This window comes from Sus scrofa, chromosome 14 (genome assembly GCF_054392235.1).
Source record: "Sus scrofa isolate SSC_HxYL_T2T_F1_AM1 chromosome 14, Sscrofa_HxYL_maternal_Yorkshire_Landrace_v2.0, whole genome shotgun sequence".
Classification (NCBI taxonomy): domain Eukaryota; kingdom Metazoa; phylum Chordata; class Mammalia; order Artiodactyla; family Suidae; genus Sus; species Sus scrofa.
Window position 1 is genome coordinate 146,255,420 of NC_139396.1, and position 27,542 is coordinate 146,282,961.

Consider the following 27,542-nt stretch of genomic DNA (forward strand, 5'->3'; position numbering starts at 1 on the left):
AAAAAAATGTTATTCAGAGGTATTAAAGAAGGTCTAAATAAATGAAGATATGTCATTTTTTTGGCTCAGTATTGTACAAATGATATTTCTTCCCAAGTCGACCTATATGCTCAATACAACTAGAGTAAAAATCCCAACAGTGTTTATTTGTTTGTTTTTTCCTGAGGAACTTGACAAGCTTGTTCTAAAATTTGTCTTAAAAAAGCAAAAGACCAAGACTAGCCTGAAGAAGAAAATAAGGTGGGATAATTTACTCTGCCAGATATTAACACTTTTTATAAAGCCATAATAATTAAGGTAGTATTGATGTAGAAGTAGACAGATTGACCAAAGGACAAGAGAGAGAGCCCAGAAACATACCCATGTATATGTGGACACTTCACATACAAAGGTACCATTAAAGACTGAGAAATGATACTTAGCAATAAATAGTTCTAAGACTATCAAATATCATAACAGAAAAAAGAAATGGGATCTTTTATCAGAAGCTTTCAGGTACCACTTCTGGTCCCCTCATCTCTCTGCCTGTGCACTTTGGGCACTTGTTCTAGCTGTGGCAACTGTCTGCATGGCTTCTGACTATATATGTATAATATGGATCATATATATGATACATATGGTATATGTTTTTATGGTAACACATATATGTTTTATATATATATATATATATATATATATATATATATATATATATTCCTGTTATTTTCAGCAATTTTATCCTGATTTGGTGTTGATATATCTCCTAAAAATAACATAGAAATAGATTTTATTTTCTTCCTTTTTAAAAAAAATTACACTCTGAGGTCCTCTGTTTCTTAGGTTATATAATTTATGTACATTCAGAGTGATTCATTATTACATTTGGATTTATTTCTTATATTTGCTTTATATTTTTAATTTCCTACGTTTTTCTGTTTTTTATTATCCCTTTTTGTTGGATAGATCAAATTTTGTTTCAATTATTTTTTATTTGTTAATCGTTAACACCATTTCTGCTTTTCTAGCTGTTACTTGTACTTTTACTGCAACATTTTATCATGAAAAATTTCAAATACACAGAAAATTGAAAGAATTTTTACCATGAACGCTTCTATATTCCCTACCAAGATTCTGTAAGTTTTTACTGCATATGTTTTATCATACATCTATACATTTATCTATCCATACATTCACCCACCCACCAACCATCCATCCGTCAATATATCTAATTTTTAAGTGTATTTCACATGAATTGTAGAAATTCTTATCTTTTATTCCTAAACATGTCAGTATGCATACATTAATCAGAGGCCAATTGTTTATATCTCTTTTTCTGGTAACATTTACATGCAGTGAAATGCACAATCTCCAGTGAATCATGTATTTGTGTAAGTCAAAATTCTATCAAGATACAGAATATTTTCATTACCTCAGAAAGTTACTCCATGCTACTAAATTTCTGCCCGTAACTCTATATGAAAAACTGTTCTGATTTTTTTCATCAAAAATTAGTATTTGCTTGTTCTAATTTTCTTAGAAAGGGAGCCATACAGTAAATGCTATTTTGTACAATTCTTCTCTCACTTAACATAATATTTTTGAGATTCCTTTAACATACATTTTTCATGTCTCTTTGGAAAATACCTTCCTGGATCATAGAGATGTATGTGTAACTTTTTATAAATCAACAGACTTTTTTTTTTTTTTTTTTAAGGCTGCATCTGAGGCATATGAAAGTTCCCAGGCTAGGGGTTGAATTGGAGGTGCAGCTGCCTGCCTACAACACAGCCATGGCAAGGCCAGATCCCAGCCATGCCTGCAGCCTTCACCACAACTCATGGCAATGTGGGATCCCCAACCCACTGAGCAAGGCCAGGGATGGAACCTGTGTCCTCATGGACCCTAGTTGCGTTCATTACTGCTAAGCCATGATGGGAACTCCTTCCCCCCCCCGCCAAAATGATTATACTGTCTTTTACTCCCATCAACAATGTATGAGAGTTCTTGTTGTTCCACATCATTTTCTTTCTTTTTTAAAAATAGTTTTTTATTACTCTATGAATTTATTACATTTATAGTTGTACAATGATCATCACATTTCAATTTTATAGGATTTCCATCCCACAATCCCAGCGCATCCCACCACCCCCAAACTGTCTCCTCTGGAGACCATAAGTTTTTCAGTCTGTGGGACAGTATCTGTCCTGCAAAGAGGTTCATTCTGTCCTTTTTTCATATTTCGCATGTCAGTGAAAGCATTTGATGTTGGTGTCTCATTGTATGAGTAACTTCACTTAGCATGATAATTTCTAGGTCCATCCATGTTGCTAAAAATGCCAGTATTTCATTCCTTTTAATGGCTGAGTAATAGTCCATTGTGTATATGTACCACATCTTCTTGATCCATTCCTCTGTCGATGGACATTTAGGTTGTTTCTATGTCTTGGCTATTGAAAACAGTGCTGCACTGAACCTTGGAGTACATGTGTCTTTTCAAGTCATGGTTTTCTCTGGATAGATGCCCAGGAGTGGGATTGCTGGATGCAATGGTAGTTCTATTTTGAGTTTTCTGAGGAATCTCCATACTGTTTTCCACAGTGGTTGGCACCAGTTTACAATCCCACCAACAGTGTAATAGGGTTCCTTTTTCTTCACACCCTCTCCAGCACTTAATTGCTTGTAGACTTTTTGATGACGGCCATTGTGGCTGGTGTAAGGTGATACCTCAGAGTGGTTTTGATTTGCATTTCTCTAATAATGAGTGATGTTGAACATCTTTTCATGTGTTTTTTGGCCATCTGGATGTCTTCTTTGGAGAATTGTCTGTTTAGATCATCTGCCCATTTTTGGGTGGGGTTGTTTGTTTTTTGGTATTGAGCTGCAGAAGGTGTTTATAAATTTTGGAGATTAGTCCCTTGTCTGTTGATTCATTTGCAAAGATTTTCTCCTATTCTGTGGGTTGTCTTTTCGTTTTGTTTAGGGTTTCCTTTGCTGTGCAGAAACTTTTAAGTTGAATTAAGTCCCATTTGTTTATCTTTGTTTTTACTGTCATTACTCTAAGAGGTGGATCTGAGAAGATGTTGCTGTTGTTTACGTCAGAGAGTGTTTGGCCTATGTTTTCCTCTAAGAGTTTTATGGTATCTGGTCTTATATCTAGGTCTTTAATCCATTTTGAGATTATTTTTGTGTATGGTGTTAGGGAGCATTCTGATTTCATCCTTTTCCATGTGGTCATCCAGTTTTCCCACCACCATTTATTGAACAGGCTATCTTTTCTCCATTGTATATTCTTGCCTCCTTTGTCATAGATTAGTTGGCTGTAGGTGTGTGGGTCTAATTCTGGGCTTTCTATCCTGTTCCACTGATCTATATGTCTGTCTTTGTGCCAGTACCATACGCTTTTGATGATTGTTGCTTTATAGTATAGTCTGAAGTCTGGGAGCCTGATTCCTCCAGCTCCATTTTTCATTTTCAGGAAATCTTTGGCTGTTCTGGGTCTTTTGTGCTTCCAAACAAACTTTAAAATATTTTGTTCGAGTTCTGTGAAAAATGTCCTTGGTACTTTGATAGGGATCGCATTGAATCTGTATATTGCCTTAGGTAGTATAGTCATTTTGATAATATTAACTCTTCCAATCCAGGAGCATGGTATGTCTTTCTATCTATTTGTGTCATCTTTGATTTCTTTCATCAGTGTCTTATAGTTTTCAGAGTACAGGTCTTTTGTCTCTTTAGGTGGGTTTACTCCCAGGTATTTTATTCTTTTGGATGTGGTGGTAAATGGGATTGCTTCCATAATTTCCCTTTCTGATCTTTCATTGTCAGTATATAGAAATGCCATCGATTTCTATGTATTAATTTTGTATCCTGCGACTTTGCCAAATTCGTGGATGAGCTCTAACAGTTTTCTGGTATAGTCTTTAGGATTCTCTAGGTATAGTATCATGTCATCTGCAAATAGTGATAGTTTTACTTCTTCCTTTCCAATTTGGATTCCTTTTATTTCTTTTACTTCTCTGATTGCTGTGGCTAGGACTTCCAAAACTATGTTGAAAGTAATGGCGAGAGCAGACATCCTAATGTTATTCCTGAAGAAAGTAGTCACTGGAGACCTCCAGCAAGGTAAACCAAATGTAGAAACTGAAATACAAGGATATTAAGGCATCTGTTGTAACTATACTCAAAGGTTCAAAGGAAACTATGCTCATATGAATATGAGTAAACAAGAGGAAGAAATTTCAGCAGAGAAATAGAAACTTTAAAGAAGAATAAAATTCTATAACTGAAAAAAATCTAACTGATGTCCAAATCATTTTCAATGTTTCGTGTTGTCAGTTGTTTTAATATCAACCATTCTGACAATTTTGTGGTGGTATCTCATTGTGGTTTTAATTTACATTTCCCTAATAACTATGCTACTGCACACATTAAAAATAGTGCTTATTCATGGTTTTTCTTTGCAAGTTATTCAAATTTGTGTTCATCTTTCAGTTGGGTCATTTATCTTATTATCAGATACTAGTCCTTTTGTGTTTTGTAAATATTTTTCATAGTCTGTGCTTGCCTGTTTTCTTAATGATGTCTTTGATGAGCAACAGTTTTTGATGTTGTTAAAATTTATCAATTTTTCTGTCCTTTCTGTCTTTGCCTACTCTCAAATTAAAAAAAAAACCCCACATATTCCATTCTCCTATATTTTTTTCTAGAATTTTCATTATTTTTTATATTTATGACTTTAGTCCATTTGAAACTAAATTTTATGTATAATGTTATTGAAGTTTTCTTATGGGTGACAAATCCCTCCTCTCTTGCTGCTTTCAAGATTCTTTCTTTGTCTTTTGAAAGTTTGTTTATAATATATTCCAGTGTGTGTTTCTTTGAGTTCATCTTACTTGGAGTTTGTTGAGCTTGTTGGTTGTTTATATTCCTGTCTTTCACCATTTGGAAAGTTTATAGCCATTAATTCTTCAAATATTCTCTCTGCCTTTCTCTCTCTCTTTCTTCTCCTTTTGGGACTTCTACAATGCACGTGTTGATCTGCTTGATGGTGTCCTACAGGCCCCTTGGGCACTATTCACGTCAATCTTTTTTCTTTCTATTCCTTAGCCTTGATAACTTCCACGTACTGTCTTCAAATTTGCTCATTCTTTTGCCTGATCAAAGCTGCCTTTGAATTTCTGTAGTAAATTTCTCACTTCAATTATTATATTGTGGAGTTCCTGTTGTGGCTCAGTGGTCAACGAATCTGACTAGGAACCATGAGGTTGCAGGTTCGATCCCTGGCCTTGCTCAGTGGGTTAAGGACCAGCGTTGCCGTGAGCTGTGGTGTAGGTTGTAGATGCGGCTCAGATCCTGCATTGCTGTGGCTCTGGTGTAGGCCGGTGGCTACAGCTCTGATTAGACTCCTAGCCTGGGACCCTCCATATGCCATGGAGTGGCCCTAGAATAGGCAAAAAGACAAAAAAATTATATTGTTTAAATTCAGAATTTCTTTTTGGTTTTTCTATCTCTTTGTTAATATTTCTTAATTATTCTTACATTGTTTTCTTGATTTTTCTCCATGTCTGCCTTTAGTTCTTTGAGCATCTTGTTTTAAAGTCTTTGTCTAGAGTATTTGCCATCAGGTCTTTTCAGGGACAATTTCTGTTGATTTATTTTTCCCTTTGAGTGGGCCATACATTCATGTTTCTTTGTATGCCTTGCAATTTGTTGAAAACTAGACGTTTGAATCTAGTAATGTGCCAACTCTGGAAACCATATTATCTGTCCTCCTCAGAGCTGTTATTATTTCTGCTTATTTAAAGAAAATTGTTGTGAGCTGTCTTTCTGTGCCAAAGACCAGCCTGAGGTGTAAATGTGAAGTCTTCTCAGGTCTTTTCTGACAAGTCTTTCCCTGGGCATCTGTGATCACTTTTGAATTTTTCCCAGCTATGCAGTCGTTTTTGAACGTCCTAGTCTTTAACATCTGGCTCCCAAAAGGTGAAAAAGAGAAAAATAAAGGGGAAATAAAGGGTTACCAGCTTTAAAAATCTCCTGGAAGTCCCTTCAGTGGGGTGGGGGGTGGGGCTTGCATCAATAAGGGGATGTTCAGTAGCAATGGCTGTCCCCTCTTTTGCACCTCAGAGATCAAAAGCAGCAATCAGTGCACAGAGTCACTATTTTGAGCACAAGGTCCTTTTTGCCCACATTTGCTGCCACAAGGTGGTGCAAGCTGCTCCAGGAACATGTGTACAGATGCCTGCCATGTGGCTGGGGGTAGGGTATGGATAGCTGCCACTGTGCTAATAACCGAAATTGACTGAAATTAACTGCAATTTATTGTCTAAGATTTCCCTGGAAATTTCAAGGCTTCAGGAGACTCCAGGATTCCAGAATAGTTGTATCAGACGTATTCTGCCAGTGGAATTCTTTATCAATGGGAAGTTAGATTCTTGGTGCTTCCTACTCCACCGTTTTCACAGAACCCTCTATGTTGACACTCCATCTTAGATTTCAGTCACATAATATTTGAAATTCTCCCACAGATCACTGTAGTTCTGTTCTTTTTGGCTGTACTCCTGTCATGCAGAAGTTCCCACACCACAGCAGTGTTCTGAGTCACAGCAGTGACAATGCTGGATCCTTAACCACTGATCTACCAGGGAACTCCAGATCTGTTCATTTTTAAAAAATCATTTACCTTTTTGTTCTTTGGATTATCTCTTTGCTCTAACTTCACTTACTAATCTTTTATCATATCCACTGTGCCTTTATCTTTATTTTTTCAGTTATAGAATTTTAATTCTTCTTTACAGTTTCTATTTCTTTGCTGAAATTTCTTCCTTTTGTTTACTCATATTCATATGAGCATAGTTTCCTTTGCACCTTGGAGCATAGTTACAACAGATGCCTTAATATCCTTGTATATTAATTTCTACATTTGGTTTACCTTGAGGGAGGTCGCCAGTGACTACTTTTTCTTTTGGTATGAATCACTTTTCCTGTTTCTTCTCGTGTCTAGTAATTTTGGATTGTGTCCTGGACATTTTGCAGTCAAATGCTCTACCACTGAGCCATACCCCCATCCCAGCCTTTTTTTTTTTGTCTTTTTGTCTTTTTAGGGCTGCTCCTGTGGCATATGGAGGTTCCCAGGCTAGGGTCAAATCGGAGCTGTAGCTGCTGGCCTACTCCAGAGCCACAGCAATGTGGGATCTGAGCCACATCTGCGACCTACACCACAGCTCATGGCAACGCCAGATCCTTAACCCACTGAGCAAGGCCAGGGATTGAACCTGCAACCTCATGGTTCCTAGTCGGATTCGTTAACCACTGAGCCACAACAGGAACTCTGTATCCTAGACATTTTGAATGACACATTTTAGGGATTTTGGATTTCATTATAATCTTCTGAAGATTATAGATAGTTTCACCTTAACAGGGATTTAATCTGATCAAACTCAAACTTCTGACTCTACATCCCTTGTGGTAGTTGGCTTATCTGGACTGTGTGGAATCTGTCTCATACCAGCATAATTAAAGACTTTGTTAACACAGTTTATTTATAGAATTGGGGCTTCCTTTTTCTAATTCTCTCTCTTCTGAGCCTTTTCCTCTCTTTAGCTCCTGTAGTCATCACAAATTCTGTCTTATGCATCCTCAAGCCAGTGAGACTATGAGTTACCATTTACTATCCTCCTACCAGGTACTGTCTGTCCTCAGGTGAAGAGGTATAAAATGGGAAACTCACCCATTTCTTCTTCCCTCTTCCAAGTGTTGACTTTATTCTGGTTTCCTGGTTACTCTACGTGTCATATACATATATGTGTATACACACATATACATATAATTTAAAAAATATATTTTGTCTCCAAATCCACTACCAGAGGCTCTCCCCATACATTTTTTTAACACTCAGGAAGACCGCCCCATACACTTTTAACACACATATTTTGTCTTTTTTTTTTTTCTGTTGTGTCTGGAGTATACACACACGCGCACACACATACACACACAGAGTGAATCTTAGCTTGCTTTCACTCCCTTATTTATTTCCTTATGTTCTCTTGTGACTATCATTTGAGATTTTTCCAAATATTAATTTTTATACATTTATTTATCAAAATTATCTATTTCGCTATGTGTTAAGCAAGACTGTCATGAATTCCTTATCTACTTGTTTTGTTTTTTAAGTAATTCTTTCATAAAATATGAATGTGGTAAACAAAGTATATGATATAAATGTCAAAAATACCTCTTTTGTTTTCTCACTTGAATGTAATTTGAGTGGATATAAGATTGTAGGTTAAATTATTTTCTCAGACACTTAAAGGTATTGATTTACTTTTTTTCTTTCAGTATGTTGTTAAGAAGTCTGATTGTAATTTTAGTCTTGTTCTTTGGTAGATAAACTGTTTTTTCTACCTGAAAGCTTTATAGAATTTTTTCACTTTATACTCAGTTTTGTAAAGTTTTACATGATATGTTTAGTTTAAGGTCATCTTATTTTTCTAGGAACTTAGTGTGTCCCTTCAATATAAATGATCATCTCTACAAAGTTTTTATACTAAAATAATTTATTTTCTCTGCTCTATTCACTGCATTCTTTCCATCTAGAAATCCTATTAGATTAAATTTGGAGCAATGGAATCTTGACTCCACAGCTCAACTGGTTTTTTCTTTCTCATATTTTGTACTTGTTGTTTTAATTTGTATTCTTCCCAAATGCTTCCTCACTGTTTTCTTCATTATTAAATTGTTCTTCAGCTATTTCATATTGTTTTCCAGCTTACTTGTTATTTTTGTGTCTGAAATTTATTTTTCAAGATTTCTATTTGATTTTTCTTTTTTGCAGACCTTTAATTATATACATTCTAAATTTTTTTTCTGTTGCTTGAATAAAATATGCATTAGTGTTAATTTTTATGTTTGAGATCAGTACTTCTCAAATGTTTGTTTATTCTTAATTGTATCTTTTCCTTTATGTTCCACAGGCTATGCTGTCTCAGATTTGGTTTTTTTGTTTTTGTTTTTTTGCTTTTGAGAGCTGCACCTGCAGCATATGGAGGTTCTCAGACTAGGGGTTGAATTGGAGCTGTAGCGGCAAGCAAGCAAGAGCCACAGCAACACAGTATCTGAGCCACGTTTGCAACCTCCAGCGTAGCTCATGGCAATACCAAGTCCTTAACCCACTGAGTGAGGCCAGGGGTCAAACATCCTTGTCCTTATGGATACTAGTCAGGTTCATTACTGCTGAGCCCCAACAGGAACTCTTCAGGTATCTTTTTTAAAATGTGACTTGGGAGTGGGATTTGGGAGGCCACCATGCTAATAATGCCTTATCTTGGTTTGGAAATAAAGAAGCTATACTATAAAGTATAAAGACATAAAACTTAAAAGACCTTACAAGTAGACATGTGAAATTCTACTGTCCAAATGGAGTCTAGAAATTGGGTGTCTTGAAAAACATCTGGGATAGATTTTTCCCTATCTTGGGAAAATGGCACAGAAATGAAGTTCCCTGAGACTCGGAGAGGTCAAGATCAGGATGGACTTCCGAGAAGAACAGCTGTGGCCATTGGTCAGTGGTCTTTGTTATTTAGGATCATAACGTACTTTAATACCTCTTTTGTGTAGGATATTGAATTCACCAATGCAGGAATGTCACAGGCATCATGTGGCATAATCGGGAATAGCTGAGTATAGCTAGAAGACCCTGATTGTCTTCAGCTCCCTGCCCTAGCATCAGCTGTGTTTCCCAGGACCTAAGAAACAATGGAATGAAATGGGTGCCATCACTGCACACGGCAAATTGTGGTCCTGCCTGAGCTGCATGGTTTCTCCTGGCCCAGTTTCCCAGGGTGTACTTCTGGTCCTAATTTCTGTGCTCAATTATTCTGCTGGGACTGCAGACCCTTAAGAATACAAAAAGAACATAGGCAGTGTTAGGAGCGTGAAAAGCCATTCACCACATTGATGCTTCTCTCTTGTAATGCGGTCTTTCCCCCAGGATAGCATCTAATTGCTACTTGAACGAACTCACTGTCTTTACCTCAACAGCCTTACCCAGTAGGCCATAGCAAACATTTATTATTCTTTGAGTGACAAAGCTCTTCCCATCTGTCTCTTCGGAATTTGTTTTTTTTTTGAACTTCCACTTCTGCCGCCACTCCTGTCATCGAGGCAGTATCAAAAGTAGTAACATGCATTGATATTATCCACTCTGCTAAAGATCTTGTGTACTTCAGTGATAGCCCCTTCAACGTCTTTTTTGAAGTTGGAGAGATGGAGGACTTTTTTTTTTTAACCTTTCAGTAACTTGTACAATTTTCTCAGGAAATCAGCATGAGAGAAAATATTTGCTAACATCTGACTTCCCTTCAACCAAACCCACCTGCTCTGGAAAAACTGCCAGAGAAATGCATTTCCAGAAGGTTCCTTTTGGAGACAAAATGGTTGTCTTATTTCCTTGACTATTTCTTGATGTGCTCAGAGGAAAGGAAGGAAAATGTCAAGTGTTTATTTTGATGATTCAAAGAAGGAGCCAGGCAGGAGCAAGAGAGCCTTGAAAAACTAACATTGCCACCTAATAGGGACAGTTACAATTGATATGGCGGTGGCTGTAACAGTCCAGGCCTGTACTATGTTTCATACACTCACAGTGACCCCGCAAGGTGGCTCTTGCTATCGTTTTCCTTTTATAGGTGAGGAATAGAGGCCAGAAAATAGAGATGCTAATAACGATGGTGGCTGCTATTTATTGAGCATTCAAAACATGCCGGGCATCTGCCTCCCTTGTTCATGTAGGTCTCACCTAGTCCTTGCCATAACTCATATATAATACCTAATGTTACCAGGACTGTCTAGCTCTGATATTCTGTGCTTTCCATTTTCCTATCTGATGGCTTTGACAATTATTCAGTCCTTTTACATGGACTCTTTCTTTGCCTGATACCCACCGACTTCCTAAATCCTCCCCCTTTCTAGTGCATGGATAGGTGGAGCAAAACCTTTAATTTCAATTGTCTATTGTCTCCCTAAGTCAGAGGGGGTAACTCCAAGTTTTAAGTTTAAAAAAAATTCCAGGGAGTTCCCATTGCGGCGCAGTGGTTAATGAATCTGACTAGGAACCATGGGGTTTCGGGTTCGATCCCTGCCCCTGCTCAGTGGGTTAAGGACCAGCGTTGCCGTGAGCTGTGGTGTAGGTCGCAGATGTGGCTCGGATCCTACGTTGCTGTGGCTCTGGCGTAGGCTGGTGGCTCCAGCTCCGATTCGACCCCTAGCCTGGGAACCTCCATATGCTGCGGGAGCAGCCCAAGAAATGGCAAAAAGACAAATAAATAAATAAATAAAAATTAAAAAATAAAAAAAATTCCAAATATCAATGATGATGGCTTCATCTCCATTTCAGGGCAGAGCTCATGGTCCTTGCTAGCCAATTAGTCTCCTCCCCTGTCTCATTGATTGCTTTGGGGATGGGCATGCGACCCAAAGCCAGAATCCTCTCAGGACTTCTCTGTAGGGCCAACCAGAGGATAATCTCTTTCCCTGGGGATTTGTAAATTGGGTGACTGTGGATATGGGGCAGGGGTTTGCCGTCTTCACTGTCATGTGGAAAAAGTCTGCAGATTAAAACCAACTCAGAGACGAACAGAGTTGAAAGATGGAGAGAGAAACAGAGATTTAACAGTATCTTTTAAGCTTTTAGTTCCAGCTATATCTAAAGGCAGTTCTATCCCTGGACTTCCAATTTGTAACAATACATAAATATTTCTTCTTATTGAAGCTCATTTAAGTAGCCTTTCTGCCACTTGCAACCAGTGGTATGCTGGTAGAAAGAAAAAGAAAAAAAGAAAGGAAGGGGGAGGGAGGAGCCTTGATTTTTTTGTGTTTGCCAATTACCATGGTGTAAACCCCCATAGTGGCATATTTTAAGCCACCAAGGTTTAACTAGCAGCTTGAAAATTTCTGACTATTTAACAATTGGCTTTTGTGACCAGGTACCAGCCAACTCCAGGACACCACTGCTTGCAGCTAAAAGAGTCCTGACTGATTTGCTTTCCCACAAGGTTAATGAGGTGAAAAAAATGGTAATCAGAGCCCTTATCTGGCCTGTTTCTGCCCTTCTGCATCCCAGAAGGTTCTCAGATCTCCACAGGTATTCCTAGAAGGGGAGGGAGAAATGCTCAGTGACACCAACCAGCAGACTTTCGATTCAAGGAATTAAAACTTCTATGATTGTGGTGGTTTTTAAAGCATAGTTTGTGGTTACTTCCCTCATCAGAATCGCCTCCCAATCCAGGGCCTGCCTACAGCTGATGGATGTATGCCACACTCTGAGCACTGCCCCCTCCCTCTGGTTTGGTGTGTGTGCTGCAGGCTCGAGGGGGGTGGAGGTAGTATTCAACCCTGCATGCCACTTGAATGTGACTCTTGAAAGAGCCCTGGGGTATCTTCATAGCACACTGATCTCTGCCTCCTGCGAGGTCCAGGGTTCCAAGGGGGGGAAAAGACCAGGGGGATGAGAGATGAATGTGATGGACTTTTCGTAGCTTAGTTCCTATTTTTCCTCCTCTCATCCCTTATCCTCACCCTCAACCTCTCCTCGTTTGTTTTCCTCCTGCCTTGCTTCTCTGTAACGTCTCTGGGACCCAGTTTCCCCATCTGTGAAATGGGGATAGTAAGACTCAGCCCGGAGGGTAGCAGGGAGGAGAGCATCCTCCCCAGCGCCCAGCACCCTGTAGGAGCTCAGTGCCTGCTATACCTCATCCTCGCTTTCTCCTCCCAGCCTCGCTTGGTTGCTGTCTGTCTCCTCAAGTCGCTCTTGGAAGCTCAACGGGCGTTTGAGCTGGGATGGACATCTTTGAAATTTATTTTCAGGTTTCTAAGGGATGCACTCTCTGTGTTGATATTTGTGGATTCTGCAGTTGATTTTTTAAATAGCGACGTCATCGTATTGACCTATTTCCTGAGGATGTTTCCTTGGGCTCCACAGATGGCGAGGAAGGGGAATTGCTGCTGACAGATGCGGGGACTGGTCTGCGAGCCCGCTCCCCTTAGCCGTGCGGATCCCACTTCCACAGGGCCGGTGACTCACCCGGTATTAATTGCACTGCAATTATCCTGGGGAGCCTGAGTTTCCTCTTGATGTCTCCTGTCTGGTTTCCTTTTGACCTGCACAGCTGTCTAATAGAGATGGCTTTTGCGATTTCTTAGTTAATGTGGTTCATTATTTCCAGCGCTGCCTTCTGCCTTCAGCGGCTGGAGGTTTTTCTGACTCTGACTTTTCTGACTGAGTTGTGTCTTCAATCAGGGCTTGGGGCTGCCTGCATTGTCTGTGGGAGAAATTGCATTTGCAAATCAGAGGAAGTTCACAGAGCCTGTCGCCCTGTTGCTTCTCAAGCCAGTGTTTTCATCTTCCATGCATCTCTCCTCGGTCACCTCCATGGGCCTCGGCTGAGGAGGGAAAAGTCCCTCTCTCCCAGACCTCAGCGAGAGCCGAGGAGATGGAGCAGGAGGCAGGAATTTGTTCGCTGCTTAGCTCTGCTAATTATCTGCAGAGGGCGGTGGAACCAGGCACTGTCTGTTCTCCCGATGCCTTGCCTCACGCTGGGTCATGCCATAGAGACCAAGATGTCTAGAGCCCTAAAAGCTTCTGATGTCAAATGTCTTTCAGAAATTACAAAAATCCAACTAACTCGCCTAGAACTTTCCATTCCCCTCAAAACTCCACAGAGCCTTGGGTGGCTTCAGGAAGTGTCTGCAGACCACTCTCATCCTTGACATGCAGAAGCCAAATATAGCCCTGAGCCTGTCGTGTCTTGCTCTTTACCTACTTCGCCGAATCAAGCAGCCAGTTTTTATTGAAACTCGAACATCTTGAACTCTTTGCCAGAAATAGGCGATCATTTAGAAGGAGGGGGAAAGCCTCTGGTACCTTGAGGTTCCTTGTCATCATCCAGAATGGTAACTGACCTGGGTGTCGTGGGAAAAGGAGGCTCCTTAGGGAGGAAGGCAGAGCCCAGGAGGGAGGAGCCCGTTTGCTGCCAACGGAGAGGAGCACCTGGCAGTGCCTCGGGGGAGGCCACACATTTCCACACCCAAGGTGGTGAGAGGAGACAAAAGGGAAGAGAGTGCATGAAGTGGGCCGAGAGTAGAAGGAAAGTGACAGCCATCAGAAGCAATTACAGGAGCTGCTGGGGGACTCGAAGTCATGATGAATGAACAGAGAAGTAGACTCTTACACCGTGGAGGCAGAAGTCAGGGAAGGAAAGAGGAGGTGCCGGCTTGCTCTGTGGTAGGAACACGGAAAACCTCCTGCACCTCAGTAGCCCTGAAGATGCCAACTTCAACCATGTAGACGCTGCTCTTTGCCAGGAGTCAAGGGCAGTGGTAGGACCCTGGTCCGAACCACAGCCTCTAAGAGTATCTTTGTGCCATCCTCCAAGAGTTAGACTCTCAGCCACCTAGGAGACTCCTGAGCTCTAGAGCAGTCCATTTCCCAGCAGCGATGAGTAGCCAAAGCTTTACTTCTGAAGACATCCCTTTCTTCAAGGAGCTGTCATGAAATTGAACAGATAAGCACCAATAAAAACTATATGGTGACGAATGAGTAATAATTATCGAGCATCACTACAGGTTTATCTTTGTGTTGGATGCACTGTTATATTGTCAGTGACTTATATACAACTTTCTAAGGTGGATATTGAGTTTGCTGTGGGGATTCAGGGAAGGAAGTGGCAATGGTTGGATGGGCTCAGAAGATTTCCTTAGGGGCCGGGGCTTGAGTGGGATTTGAAGGACTTGGGGGGAGGGTGGGCACACTTGGGGGTTGGTTTGGGGTCACTCTTAAATCCTTTGATATGTTGGTTCTCCTCAAAGGTGGGGAATACGTTCCACCCTCCCTGAATGTTTGAGCCACTCCCTAACCGGGTAATAGCTGTCAGTCCCTTCTAATCCGTCAGAGAGTTGCGTTTCTCTGGCGTGCTGAAGGAGAAAGACATGATGGGGCTGCAGAAATATTCCTGTTGGCAAGGCTACAGGAGGCCAGAAGAGAAAATGCTTTGCAACTGAAGCTCTTTGACTCCTCAGAGTTTAGGATTGAGGTCCAAGTTGATGACGGTTCTTGGGAAAGCCTCACTAGATCTCCCTGTGAAATTCCTTTCATTGGATCTCCCTGGGGCATTCTTGGCCATGTTGGCCTCAATCCAGCAGGACGTGGCGGGTGCTTCTTAGCTCAGGAGCCAGAAGGTAAAGTGTGAGGAATGGTACATACCTGTTTCTTAGGCTTTCAGTAATGAGGGTGTTCTTTGTTCCTAGGGACAGACACTCGAGAGGAAACCCTGAACGCAGCCTTTGTGCTCCCGAGTCAGTGCCACCAAGAGCTGCTTACCAAGAAGAGACCAGAGGTGAGTTGGTGCCAGCTTCCTTTTCTTTTCTGAAGAAATGAATAGATAAACGTTATTTCGAGCTACTTCTTTTCAAACTAGTTCCCCGCAGAAGTGCAAAAAAGGAAGCTGGGCTGAGATGGCCAGGATGGCTGCTGTAGATGGGTAGACGACCCAGCTGCTGACCGTGTTAGTCCCAGCGGCTGAGTGTGGCCAGTTCAAGTAGAGAGCACTTCCGGAGCCTGGGCCGTGTGCCTGGACTGACAGAGGAGGCAGGCGTGGTGCAGAGTTTACATCCGTGCAAAGCAGAATGGGCCACGTGCCCCGGCAAGGGCCCTGGCAGAGGAAAAGTTGCATCCGCCTGGTGGAGGACAGTGGTTGGGGGAGGAGGCACGCCATTCAGAAAGGCTTTGAGGACAGACCAGCGCTTGAAATACCACTTGAGCAATGGTAGGTTTTCTTTTATTCACTGTTTTATGGCTAATGATTATTTCTGGTAGTTCAAGGGTCCCAATACATGTTCATTAGAGAAAATACTAAAAAATACAAAGAAGAAAATTAATGTACTCATAATCCCAGCACCCAGAAGAAGACCGAAGTAACACCTTGGTGTATTTCTTCTAGGCCTTTGTGTCTTTGTGTGTATGTATACAAAGCACACACACACACACACACACACACACACGTACACATAGCAAGTTCACAAAATTAGGCTTTTACAGAATAAATGCCTTTGGAATGAAGAGACAGACAAATGAGCTTTTATATATCACTGATATTCTTCAAAACTATGGTTTATAAAGTCATTGTATGCTTGTCCAAGAAGTTATTTAACCGTTTTAGTCCAGTTTAGACATTCTGTTTGTTTCTAAATTACACACAATTTTTCACAATTACAAGTAGTGTTTCGCTGCTGCTTCTTACTCATTAATCAAATAGAAGGATTTGCTGTGCAGAGACTGGGGTGAGGGCGGGGCGGTGGCGGGTGGTGAGTGTTCTGGGAGGAGAATCGGCACGAGTGTGTGGAGATGGGTTTAGGGGATGAGGGGGCATTGAGGATGGAAAGGTAGGTTGGGGCAGGTTGTAGATGGCAGCGATGGGCAGACATGAACAGAAGGGTGATGGGGAACCACTGACGGCCTCTGAACAGGCTAAGGACAGAATCGGAGAAGTGGTTGTGGCGGCGAGTCTGAAAGAGGTATGAGGGTGGAGCAGAGGAAAGGGGAGGGGTTAGGGCAAGGCAAAGGAAGAGGGGAGAAGGGTCGGAGGTCACGAGTCTGTGACTCAGAAACGGGTTGGGAACATGGCCAGTGAAGACTGAGGCAGCATTTGGCCTCTGATCTTGAGGTTCTCTCTCTGAGAAAATGGAGAAAGCAGAAGGAAATTGAGACCTGGCAGGTGGAGTGACTTGTCCAAATTTGGGACCTCATTAGAGGTTAAGCCAGGCCAGAAAACAGATGCTCCGTCTTCCTGTGTCAGGACAGCCTTAATGCGGCGGCGGCGGTTGGACATCCGGCCTCACATGTGAGACATGGCAGCTCCTGGAGCCCAGGCCTGAAGGCAGGTCAGCCTGAGGCAGACGTCTGTCAGCTGTGGTCTTGGCCCTCGTTTACCGGTTGGGACATGAGTTGTGCCCTGTTCATTGATTAGGTAACAAAGGCAAAAAAAAAAAAAAAAAAAAAAAAAAAATCAAACTTCTCACTTAGTTCTTCAAACTTAGCTCTTCTCCAGGCAGGACTGAATGAGCAGAGTGGTAAAGAGAAAAAGAGCCGAAAAAGACCCATTTGTCATTTCAAAGGGTGGACCAAAGAATTGTCTCGGGTGTGGGAAGCCCTTGCTGTGTCCCCAGGCAGAGCCACCCTTGATCCTTGGTGGCACCTCCTCTCAAGGCATGCTGGGGCCATCCTGGAAGGTGCTAAATAATTCGTTCCATCGGCCGGACATCTGGTTGTGCATGTACACCTAGCGCCTTTTAATCTCACATGTAAATTACCATTTCCTTCCCGTGATTAGTTTTGCCATATCCCATAGCTTTCAACAGCTTCAAAAATCTAGACCAGTGTCTAATAACAAAAATAAAAATAAGAAAAAGGCAAAAAGCCCCCTCACTTGGGCTCTCCAGCCTTTCACGGCTGCTTTGGAAATTGAGAGCCCTGCGTGGGATATGGGCGGCTAACAACCATGGAAATAAAAAATGATTTTTGATCTCAAGGCCTAATAGTATTCATATTTTTCATAGCCTCAAACAATGTCTTCAGATAATCCAGGTAAAGGCAGGCCAGAAACAAAACAACATCATAAAGGCATTATTATACACAGACACTTTCAGCCACGCTACACGCCTCACGGCGTCTTTGAACGCGGCATGATGAGAGCTCTTGCACACTCCAGGGAATACTCTTGGAGCTGTTTTTACTTCGACAGAGGGTAGTGAAACAAAATTCTTTGGCTTTAGATATGTGTTCGGCGCTGGCTCCACAGAGCTTGGTCCCGTCTTCTGTGTTTATCATCCATTTGGGAGGTCAAGGGAAGGGCTGTGACATTCCCAGGTGTGTCCCCCACCTGCAGCGCCAGGCCCTTACCCTTGGGGCCTGGGGGTCGGGGCCAGCCCTCTGAGTGGGTGGGGGTGATGGAGCTGAGAACGAGAAGGCTTTCATCAAGAAGAATTTGGCGCTGGAGCCTCTTTCAGCCCTTGCTCCTCCCAAAATAACTCTGGCCAGCCTCATCAAACTAGATCAGGGCTGGGGCCCGGGGTGGGCTCAGAGGGGACAGCGGAAGCAGAGCGAAGGCCAGGGAACTGTGCTCTTGGGCAGTCACTCGCTCCCTCCCTCCTGAAACTCTCTGTTCTCTGGTTCGAAAGTGTCAATGGTGTCTCCATCAAGGAAGGCATCTTCCTTTCCCTCTGCCTCCCGTGTTTCACTGTTAGAGCGCCTTACTTCAGTCAGGCTCTTCGGGGTCCTAGCTCTAAGTCCAAATTTCATGTTCTTAAGTTTGACTTCCCAGCTGCCAGGACCCGAGGGGTCTGCTTTCTCCTCCCTGCTCTGGCATCCACAACCGTGACACTCATCCAGTGCCTACTGGTTGTTAGATTTGGCTGGCAGGGCTGGGCTGCATCCTGATCTTCAGGTAGATGGCCAGCTGCAGGTGCTAATTTTGCTACCTCCGCTCTTCTCATTTTCTGGTAGCATCTAACAGTGCCTGGCAGGGAATGGACAGCTACTTACCGTTTGCAGAGCCCCTGGTCTTTCTTTCTCCATCCCACGAAGAAGAGGGCAAGGACCGAACTCAACGGTATGAGTTCGTGTAGCCGTCACAGGTATGAAATTCTAGGAGTTTGACACCCTCTAGTGTTACAGGCGTTTCTTGAAGGCTGAAGACTTACCAGGACATGATTTTTCTAGCTGACATGTTTTTTGAAAGGTCCAGCTCAGTGCCACCTCCAGAGAACCCCAAGCAGTATGTGCCCTCCGAGCTCCTTATGTCTGTGCCATCCAAGAGGTCAGTGGCTGCCGTCTTGTCGCCTAGATTTACTCACCAGTCCCACTTTCCTTAATAAGTGAGGGAGATGAGGGCTGATTTTTGTCTGGGCTTCACACATTTGTTCCACCATTATTCTCTCTGAAGCAGACACAGCTCCGTGGGGTCACACGCTGGCCATAACCACGTGTCCAATGAATTGACCTCATCTCCTCTAGTTTCTGAGAAGCCCACTCGCGTTTCATGAGAATGTGAAACTGTTTATCTGGAAAGTGTCTCCGAACTGGAAAAGCAAGAGCCACAAACCCTCTTGATTTACCTTTCTGCCTCCTCCTTTGCCCGTGAGCGGCCACTGTGTCCTTCCTGTACCATTGACTGGGCATGCAGCACTTCACTGGCTTTTGCCTCTGGGCAACATGTTCTGCAGCCTTGGACTCAGTATGTGCTGAGTTAGAACAATCGCTCACTGGAATCTCATTTCAGATCTACAGAGGTTAATTTATCCTTTTTCAGGCTATGTGCTCATTTAAACCCAAATTACCCAGCTACTAGCCTCCTTGATAGCAATTCCATCCCACAAAGCAAACTCCTGAGCTTCATGTATTGGTAATGGCCTTTCTTTCTATAGTTTTCCTTAGGGATAAAGCTGAATGGGGAAATAAGTCATATTAAGCTGGAAAAATAGTGAACAAAATACATATTTTATATTTTTAAAAAATATCCTCCTGCTACCAATTACAGACTTTATTAGGAACAGGTATTTTCACATTATGGGGCTTGTCTTTATATTAAACAGAGCAAACCCCAAAGAATAGTTACTTAAGAGGATCTTTTTAATAAATACTCAAGTCCATTTTAATATCTAATAATAGTGGCTGCCTCAAGTATTCAAATTTTAGCATAACCAGCAGGAAAACTGTTTGATGTTTTAATTATGTCCCTGAAAATGCTGAATGGGTTATAAAAAGCAATTTGAAGAAAATAAAAAAAAGGGATTTTTTTTTTTTATTATTAGTGTTTGGGGAGAAAAGACATTTTCCACATCCTATTAAAAACCTTTCTGCATTGTACAAATACTATCTGCTGATAAATGAGGCCAAATAAGCAAAGAATTTGCATCTGTTGTAAGAGAGGTCTCCTTTGGGGGGAAAAATCTGGAAAATAGAAAAAGAAGACCTCAGAGGAACTATATTCCAAGGAGAGGAGTGATGGAAATTGAGCATGCCTTGAAAGAAAGAAAGAAAATCTTTTAATTACGTTTAAAATTAGCCAGACCCCTGTGCTTGTCCCAAGGAGATTCCTGGGAGGCTTGGAGTGGTTCTGAGCAACTGGCTGCCCGGGGCTGGGCTGATGTAATCACTTCAAACCCCACCTGGAGGTCTGGACCGGGAGGCGGCTGTGGGGACATTCCCGAGCTTGATCCTGCTGGCCCTGGGTCATTCTTCTGGGCAGGAATCGGGAAAGCTGTCCCTAAGGGGTGGGGAAGCAGTGAGAGGGGGAGATGTTTCGGAGGAGCGGGACCAGATGTACGGGCCACGGTGAGGGGCGTGCTGCTCCGTGGTAGATGGACACGCCCAAGCCGGGAAGGCCAGGCCACCCTGGGGCTCAGGGCTCTCTGCTCTCACGAGGCGCAGCCTGGCCTGGGCGGGCCTGGCGCTCGGGATGGTGGAACCTTCTGCCCGATGACCAGACTGGAGGACCCACGAAGAACTCCGGAACGTAATTGCCCATGAGGGACAGTGGGCCCTCTGGCTGCCTTGGCTGCCTCGGGAAGGTCTAGGCAGGCTTCTCGCATGGGGCTGCATTCCCCAGGGGCGGCTTCTTATCCTCACTCTTATTTTTAATAATTACTTTGTCCAAGCTGCATTCCACACCAAACAACCAGCATCTTAGGGATGGAATCCAGGCATCTTTTTTTTTTTTTTTTTTTTTTTAAACTCCTCAGATCATATGTAGCCACATGAGGAAGCTCGTTCCAGGATGACTCTTAACTTGAGAACCTGGAGGTCTTTTCTGGCCTCCTGACTGCTTGGCCGGATCACAGCACACATAGGATAAGCCAGAGGAGGAGTGTGCCAGAGGGACCCTCAACCAGTGAGGGATGGGAATTGGTGAATAAATGCCCCAGCTCCCGGCCCGGCTGACACAATCGTCGGAAGCACTGCGGGGTTTGCTGTGGGAGTGAGCCCTTGTCTCCTGCAGGAAGGATGCCCTCCTCTCTAGCACACCCTTGGTCGGTCCCTCAGAGAATTTACTGGACACAGCTCTTAAGTAAACTGCTTATATGCAAAAATTTTCCTCAAGGTCTACTTTTGGGAAAACTCAAATTAAGAAAGGAATCACCTTGTCAGTGTCACAGAAGTTAGGGAGCCTGACCATGGTGACAGTGGCCCAGGAATCAGAAAATGATTATAATTGATTTTCTTCTTTTTTTTTTTTTTTGCTTTTTTAGGGCTGCACCCACAGCATATGTAAGTTCCCAGGCTAGGGGTTGAATCGGAGCTATAGCTACTGGCCACAGCCACAGCCACAGCCACACGGGATCCGAGCCGCATCTGCCACCCACACCACAGCTCACAGCAACGCCAGATCCTTAACCTACTGAATGAGGCCAGGGATCAAACCTGCATCCTCATGGATCCTAGTTGGGTTCCTTAATTGCTGAGCCACAATGGGAACTCCCTGAATATCATCTTTAACGGAAGAAAAGAAAGGTTTTCTTTAACTTTGCTTCTCCAGAGGGAAGACTAAAGTAAAGGGTTGACCCCTTTTGAAAGGGGGAATGGATTTTCCAGAGTCACATGGCTGCTGCTGAAGTGGAAATTCCCTGGAGTTTTGGCAGGCGATGAGGCAAGTTTACTTGCATGCTTCTGCTCCTGGTGGCAACCTTGTGCCATGGATATCAGCGTCAAAGTGGGCACTGCTGCAGTGCTCTTGAAGCCTTGAAGTATGGATGTTCAGAAAGAGCCAAGCATGACCCTGACTATGCCACTCTCCAGAGTGCGCAGAGAAGACACTTTATGCCAACTGGGTGGTGGGGGTAGGAAACAGCAGGACAAAGCAGAAAGAATAATTAGCAAGGAGTTAATAGATGGGGCTTGAAATACTGGCTTTACCATTATCCTTTCAGCCAATCCATAATTATTAAGTTCCTACCGTGTGCAGGCTGGAGTGATATCCAAAATAATTAGCCATTATTGCCTGAGTGCTGTGCCAGATAGTACTCCTTTTTAAAAAATAAATGCTGTTGGAGAGTTGACTTAACAATATTGCGTTAGTTTCAGGTGTACAGCAAAGTAAATCAGTATATATATATAACTGATTTTTATATGATATATATTCACTCTTATGAATTCATTATATATATGTATTTTTTTTTTCATTCTTTTTCAGATTCTTTCCCCGTATAGGCTATCACAGTGTTGAATAGATTTCCTTGTGCTATACAGTAGGTCCCTGCTACTTATTACTGATTTTGGGTATAGTAGTATGTATATGCCAATCCTAATCTCCCAATTTATCCTTCCCCACAGAGTTTCCCCTTTGGTAACCATAAGTTTGTTTTCAAAATCTTTGAGTCTGTTTCTGTTTTGTGAGTAAGTTATTTTGTGTCATGTTAAAAATTAGATTCCATGTATAAGTGATATCATATGGTATTTGTCTTTCTCTGTCTGATTTACTTCACTTAGGATGATAATTTCTAGATCCATCCATGTTTACTGCAAATGGCATTATTTCATTCTTTTTTATGGCCAAGAAATACTCCCTTGTATAGATGTACCACATCTTTTTTTATTACTCAATGAATTTTATTACATTTAGAGCTGTACAACAATCATCACAACCCAATTTTATAGCATTTCCATCCCAGACCCCCAGCCCACCCCCCCCAACATATCTCACTTGGAAATATTAAGTTTTTCAAAGTCTGTGAGTCAGTATCTGTTCACTGTGTCCTTTTTTTAGATTCCACATGTAAGTGATAGCATATGATGTTGGTGTCTCACTGCCTGACTAACTTCACTTAGGATGATAATTTCTAGGTCCATCCATGTTGCAGCAAATGCCATTATTTCTTTCCTTTTAATGGCTGAGTGATAGTCCATTATGTATATGTACCACATCTTCTTGATCCATTCCTCTGTCGATGGACATTTAGGTTGTTTCTATGTCTTGGCTATTGCATATAGTGCTGCACTGAACCTTGGAGTACATGTTTCTTTTCGAGTCATGGTTTTCTCTGGATAGATGCCCAGGAGTGGGATTGCTGGATCAAGTGGTAATTCTATTTTGAGTTTTCTGAGGAATCTCCATACTATTTTCCACAGTGGTTGCATCAATTTACAATCCCACAAACAGTGTAATAGGGTTCCCTTTTCTGCACACCCCTCTCCAGCACTTATTGTTTGTAGACTTTTTGATGATGGCCATTCTGACTGGTGTGAGGTGATATTGTAGTTTCAGTTTGCATTTCTCTAATGATTAGTGATGTTGAGCATCTTTTTGTGTTTTTTTTTGGGGGGGGGAGCCATCAGTACACACATTACTCCTTTGATCACTGGATTATGGGGTGATCTGAACAGTTCAGGGGAGGGAAGATGGCAAAAATACCACGGGGCACTTGGGAGGTTTGGGGCAGTACTTAATTACGACTGGATACAGACACATGTCAGTATTTTCACCGCTGTCCTGGTCACACAGGTACAAATCTCTGAATGTATGTCTGGTGTCTGACCCTGTGCTGGGTGCTGGGGAGGAACAGTAAACCTAAGCAGACTTGGTTCTTCTTGCTTGGGAAAAAGATTATGGCCATCAAATGATAAGCATGTGATTATAACCTGGGATAAATATTCTAAAGGAAAGAAGTTTGCTACGAAAGCATGAAGCCTAGGAGGCTCCCCCAGTGTTGGGGTCAGAAAAGCCTTCCCTGAGAGATGACACAGGCCCCAAACCTGAATGAGAATTCATTTTGGGGGGAGGGGGACAAGAACTTTCCAGAAAGGGAACAGCTTTTGTAAAAAAGCTCTGGGGCAGAAGGGAACATAGTATATTTAAAGGATGGAAAGAAGGTGCATGTGGCTGGAACTGGAGCGTGGAGCTGTGGTGTGGTTCCAGGTGACTTCAGGGACACCCCTGGGGGCCAGGCCAGGTGGGGCTTTGTAGATTTGAGTTTTATCTCTAGGGCTATGGAAGGGTTTTAAACAGGACGATCAGCGTCATCAAATTCGGTTTTGAAATGATCGCTCCTGCTGGGGTCTTGAGAATGACTGGGGTCAGGTGTCAAGGGTGGGTGCTTGAGAACAGTCAAAAAGATAGTGACAGCCTGCTCTAGGTTGGGGGCAGAGGGAATGGAGAGGACGCTGGAGGTGACAGGCTGGGGACAGATTGGATTGGGGTGGGGGCGATGGCACGTCTCCAGGGTGTTTCCTCAGTTTCTGGTTCCTTTATCTGGTGGAGGGTGGGTGGTACCCTTCACTGGGATCAAAACACTGGAATAGGATGACCTCTGTGACCTTGAAGAATCTCATCTGCTCTCAGGGTCTCAGTTTCCTCGTTTGTGTAAAGACGGATAGACTGTATGATCTCCAGTGGCCCATCACTGACCTCCACAGATGAGGACAGACCAACCTGCAGTAAGGGCCGTTGTCACCTTCAAAAGGGACTCCTGAGATGCAGTTTCTAGGTCATGGTTACCGAAAATATTAGAATATAAAAACCTTAGGTCTTCTCGTCCTGCCTCATTCCCAGAGCCAGACATTTAGAGATAGGATTCTTGAGTGATGCTCTTTCATTTTTTTTTTCCCTGCTGTGAACTCCACCTTCTGCAGGGGAAAAGGAGTGGAATTACACAGCTTGACACAAGCTGATGATGTAACCTTGTAGAGTTGCTTACCCTCTCTGGTTCTCCGGGTTCTCGTCTGTAAAAAGAAAGTGCTGGATGCACTGGACCCCGTGGTCCTTTTCTCTGCTTGTGTTCTGTATTTCGTTCACCTGGTTTTCCCATAACGGTGCTTGCTTGAACCTGCCGGTGCTCATAAACTTCTAGGAAGGGCTGGACCCTTCTGCCAGGCAGGCTGGCAATCTCCCAAGATGCTTTGCTATCAGATCTGCCTGCGAGGGGAGGCCTGTGCCGGGTCTGGGCCATTGTTTGTGGGAGGCTGGCCAGGGAGCAGCGTGCCCCAGATTTGTGAGGGAACACCTGCTGTTAGTTCTCTGAGGGGGTGAGAAGGTGAAGGGGAAAGCAGAGACAGGTCTGGACTCCCAGGAACCCAGGTGTCCTTTGTCCTCACTGAGGGAGGAACATTTTTACCAAAGCCTTGCTTCCTTACCAGTGCCTCTGGGGTGTGCGGTGGTGGTGCCTTGAGGGGGGGCCGTTCCCCCTCTCCCTTTTTATGTTATTTAGTGCACAAATCCATTAGCATTGCTTTTTCTTGAGCATCCAAGATGTTACAGCCTATCACTCAAGCCATTCACATGGCATTTCAGCCTTTCTTCGGCAGACAATTGTGTCTTCAGTCAAAGACCTCTTGACAATAGAAAATGGGAACCTGAGATGGAAAATGCGGCCAAGTGCTCGCCGTACACCTGCAGAATGCAACTCTCTGCATCATTATGTCCCAAATTGTTGTGCTGAAAGATTTTTCTTGGTTGCGTCTTTTTATGCCCCAGCATTTAACCTTGGGGCTCAGCAGAATCAGTCTCCTCTACTCATCTTACCACCGCGGTTCTTTCCCGAGTGGCCTTCATTTTGTGTAATTATGTTGGGGCAGCATCTTAGAGGCCCCGCAAGATGAGACGGCTGCCTCCGATTCCCTCCGCTCCGGGAACTCGCTTTAGGTCATTTACCAATGCTAATATTTTCGGTGTCTTCAGAGACCGCATCCCCCAAATAAGAGGGGGAGGTTTCAGATGAAAGGTTTTTTATGTACCTAAAAACCAGGGGTCATGATCTTACCCCAGAGTGCTCAGGACAGTAAGAGTGACATAGACGTCTCAGAAAAAGTCCAGGTTGCTGACATAGTGATGATGGCTTGGTGGTTCTCAGCCTGTGAGGTTAGGTTTAAAACACTTTTTTAGTTATGGGACATTTCGAACCTAATACAAAAAGAACACTGCTGGTGGGAATGTAAAATGATGCAGCCGCTTTGGAAAATGGTTTGCAGTTTCTTAAATGGTTAGTCAGAGTTACCATTTGACCAGCAATTCCACTCCTAGTATGTACCCAAGAGAAACGAATGCACATGTCCAACAGAAATTTGTACACTAACATTCATGGCAGCATTATTCACAATATGCCCTGAAGGAGAACCAACCCAAATCCCATCAACTTAGGAATAGATAAAGAAAATGTGGTCTCTCCATTGAGTGGGATATTATTCATATATAAAAATAAGTGAAGTATTGCTACATGCTACAGCAAGGATGAGCCAGTCACGAAGGACCTCATATTGTAGGTTTCCATTTATATGAAATGTCCAGAATGGCAGTCTGTAGAGACAGGAAGTGGATCAGTGGTTGTCTAGGGCTAAGGGTAGAGGGGGGGAGGAGGAGGGGGCCTGTGGTTGGGGATGCAGGGTTTCTTTATGGGCTAATGAAAATATTTTAAGATTGATTATGTGGATGGGGGCACCGCTCTGGAATATACAAGAGTTGTTGAATCATGTACTTTAAATGTGTTCTGTGTATAGTATGTACGTTTAAAAATTTTATTTTTATTTATTCATTTTATGATTTTTATTTTTTACATTATTGTTGATTTACAGTGTTCTGTCAATTTCTACTGTGCAGCAAAGTGACACAGTCATACATATATATATTCTTTTCTCACATTATCCTCCATATTCCATTGCAAGTGACTGGATATAGTTCCCTGTGCTATACAGCAGGATCTCACTGCTTATTCACTCCAAAGGCAATAGTTTGCATCTGTTAACCCCAGACTCCCAGTCCCTCCCACTCCTTCCTCCTCCCCCTTGGCAACCATGAGTCTGTTCTCCAAGTCCATGAGTTTCTTTTCTGTGGAAAGGTTCATTTGTGCCATATATTACATTCCAGATATAAGTGATATGGTATTTGTCTTTATCTTTCTGACTTCACTTAGTATGAGAGATTTAATTTCAATTTTTTATTTTTTGGCTGCACCCATGGCATGTGGAAATTCCCTGGCTCAAGATCAAACCTGTACCACAGCAGTGACAACACCAGATCCTTAACTCACTGAGCCACTAGGGAACTCCTCTAGTATATAAATTATACTTCAGTAAACTTTAAAAGAAGAAAGAAAAAAGATAGAATAGTATAGTGAAGCCTGGGTACCATCTCCCAACTTCAGCAGTCATCCTGCATTTTCACCTTTTGCCTCTCGGTTATTAATATCATTTCATCTATAAGTATTTTAGAGCATACTTCTAAAGGATAAGGGCACTTGAAAAATATAACAGCAAAACCATCATCAAATCTAACAATTTAACAACAATTTCTTAATGTCATCCACTATCCAGTGTTCAGCTTTCCATGTTTTAAATTTTTTGCAGTTGTTTGTCTGTGACATGATTCAGATTAAGTCTACACCTTACAAATGATTGAAATGCTTTTAAGTTTTTTTAATCTATAAGCTCTCCCTCTATCTCTTTTTTCTCCCTGAAAGTCTTCTATGTAAGAAATCCAAGTCATTTGTCCACAGTCTGGACTTTGCTGATTGCATCCCTGTGGTGAAGTTTAGTG

At 42.6% G+C, this 27,542-nt stretch overlaps 1 protein-coding gene across 2 annotated transcripts in view; it reads left to right on the forward strand.

Annotated features, from left to right (window-relative positions):
* The window catches only part of LOC110256666 (uncharacterized), a 280,078-nt gene that overhangs the window by 18,627 nt on the left and 233,909 nt on the right, over positions 1-27,542 (forward strand). Inside the window, exon 3 of one of the 2 annotated variants that reach the window (XR_014826241.1) lies at positions 15,274-15,810. Coding sequence is in view for 1 of the 2 variants with exons in the window: in XM_084994329.1 (XP_084850455.1) it covers positions 15,274-15,362 (89 nt within the window). In the remaining variant the exon portion in view is untranslated. Of the gene's footprint in view, positions 1-15,273; positions 15,811-27,542 lie in introns of those variants that run through there. The other variant, XM_084994329.1, reaches the window with a different exon arrangement.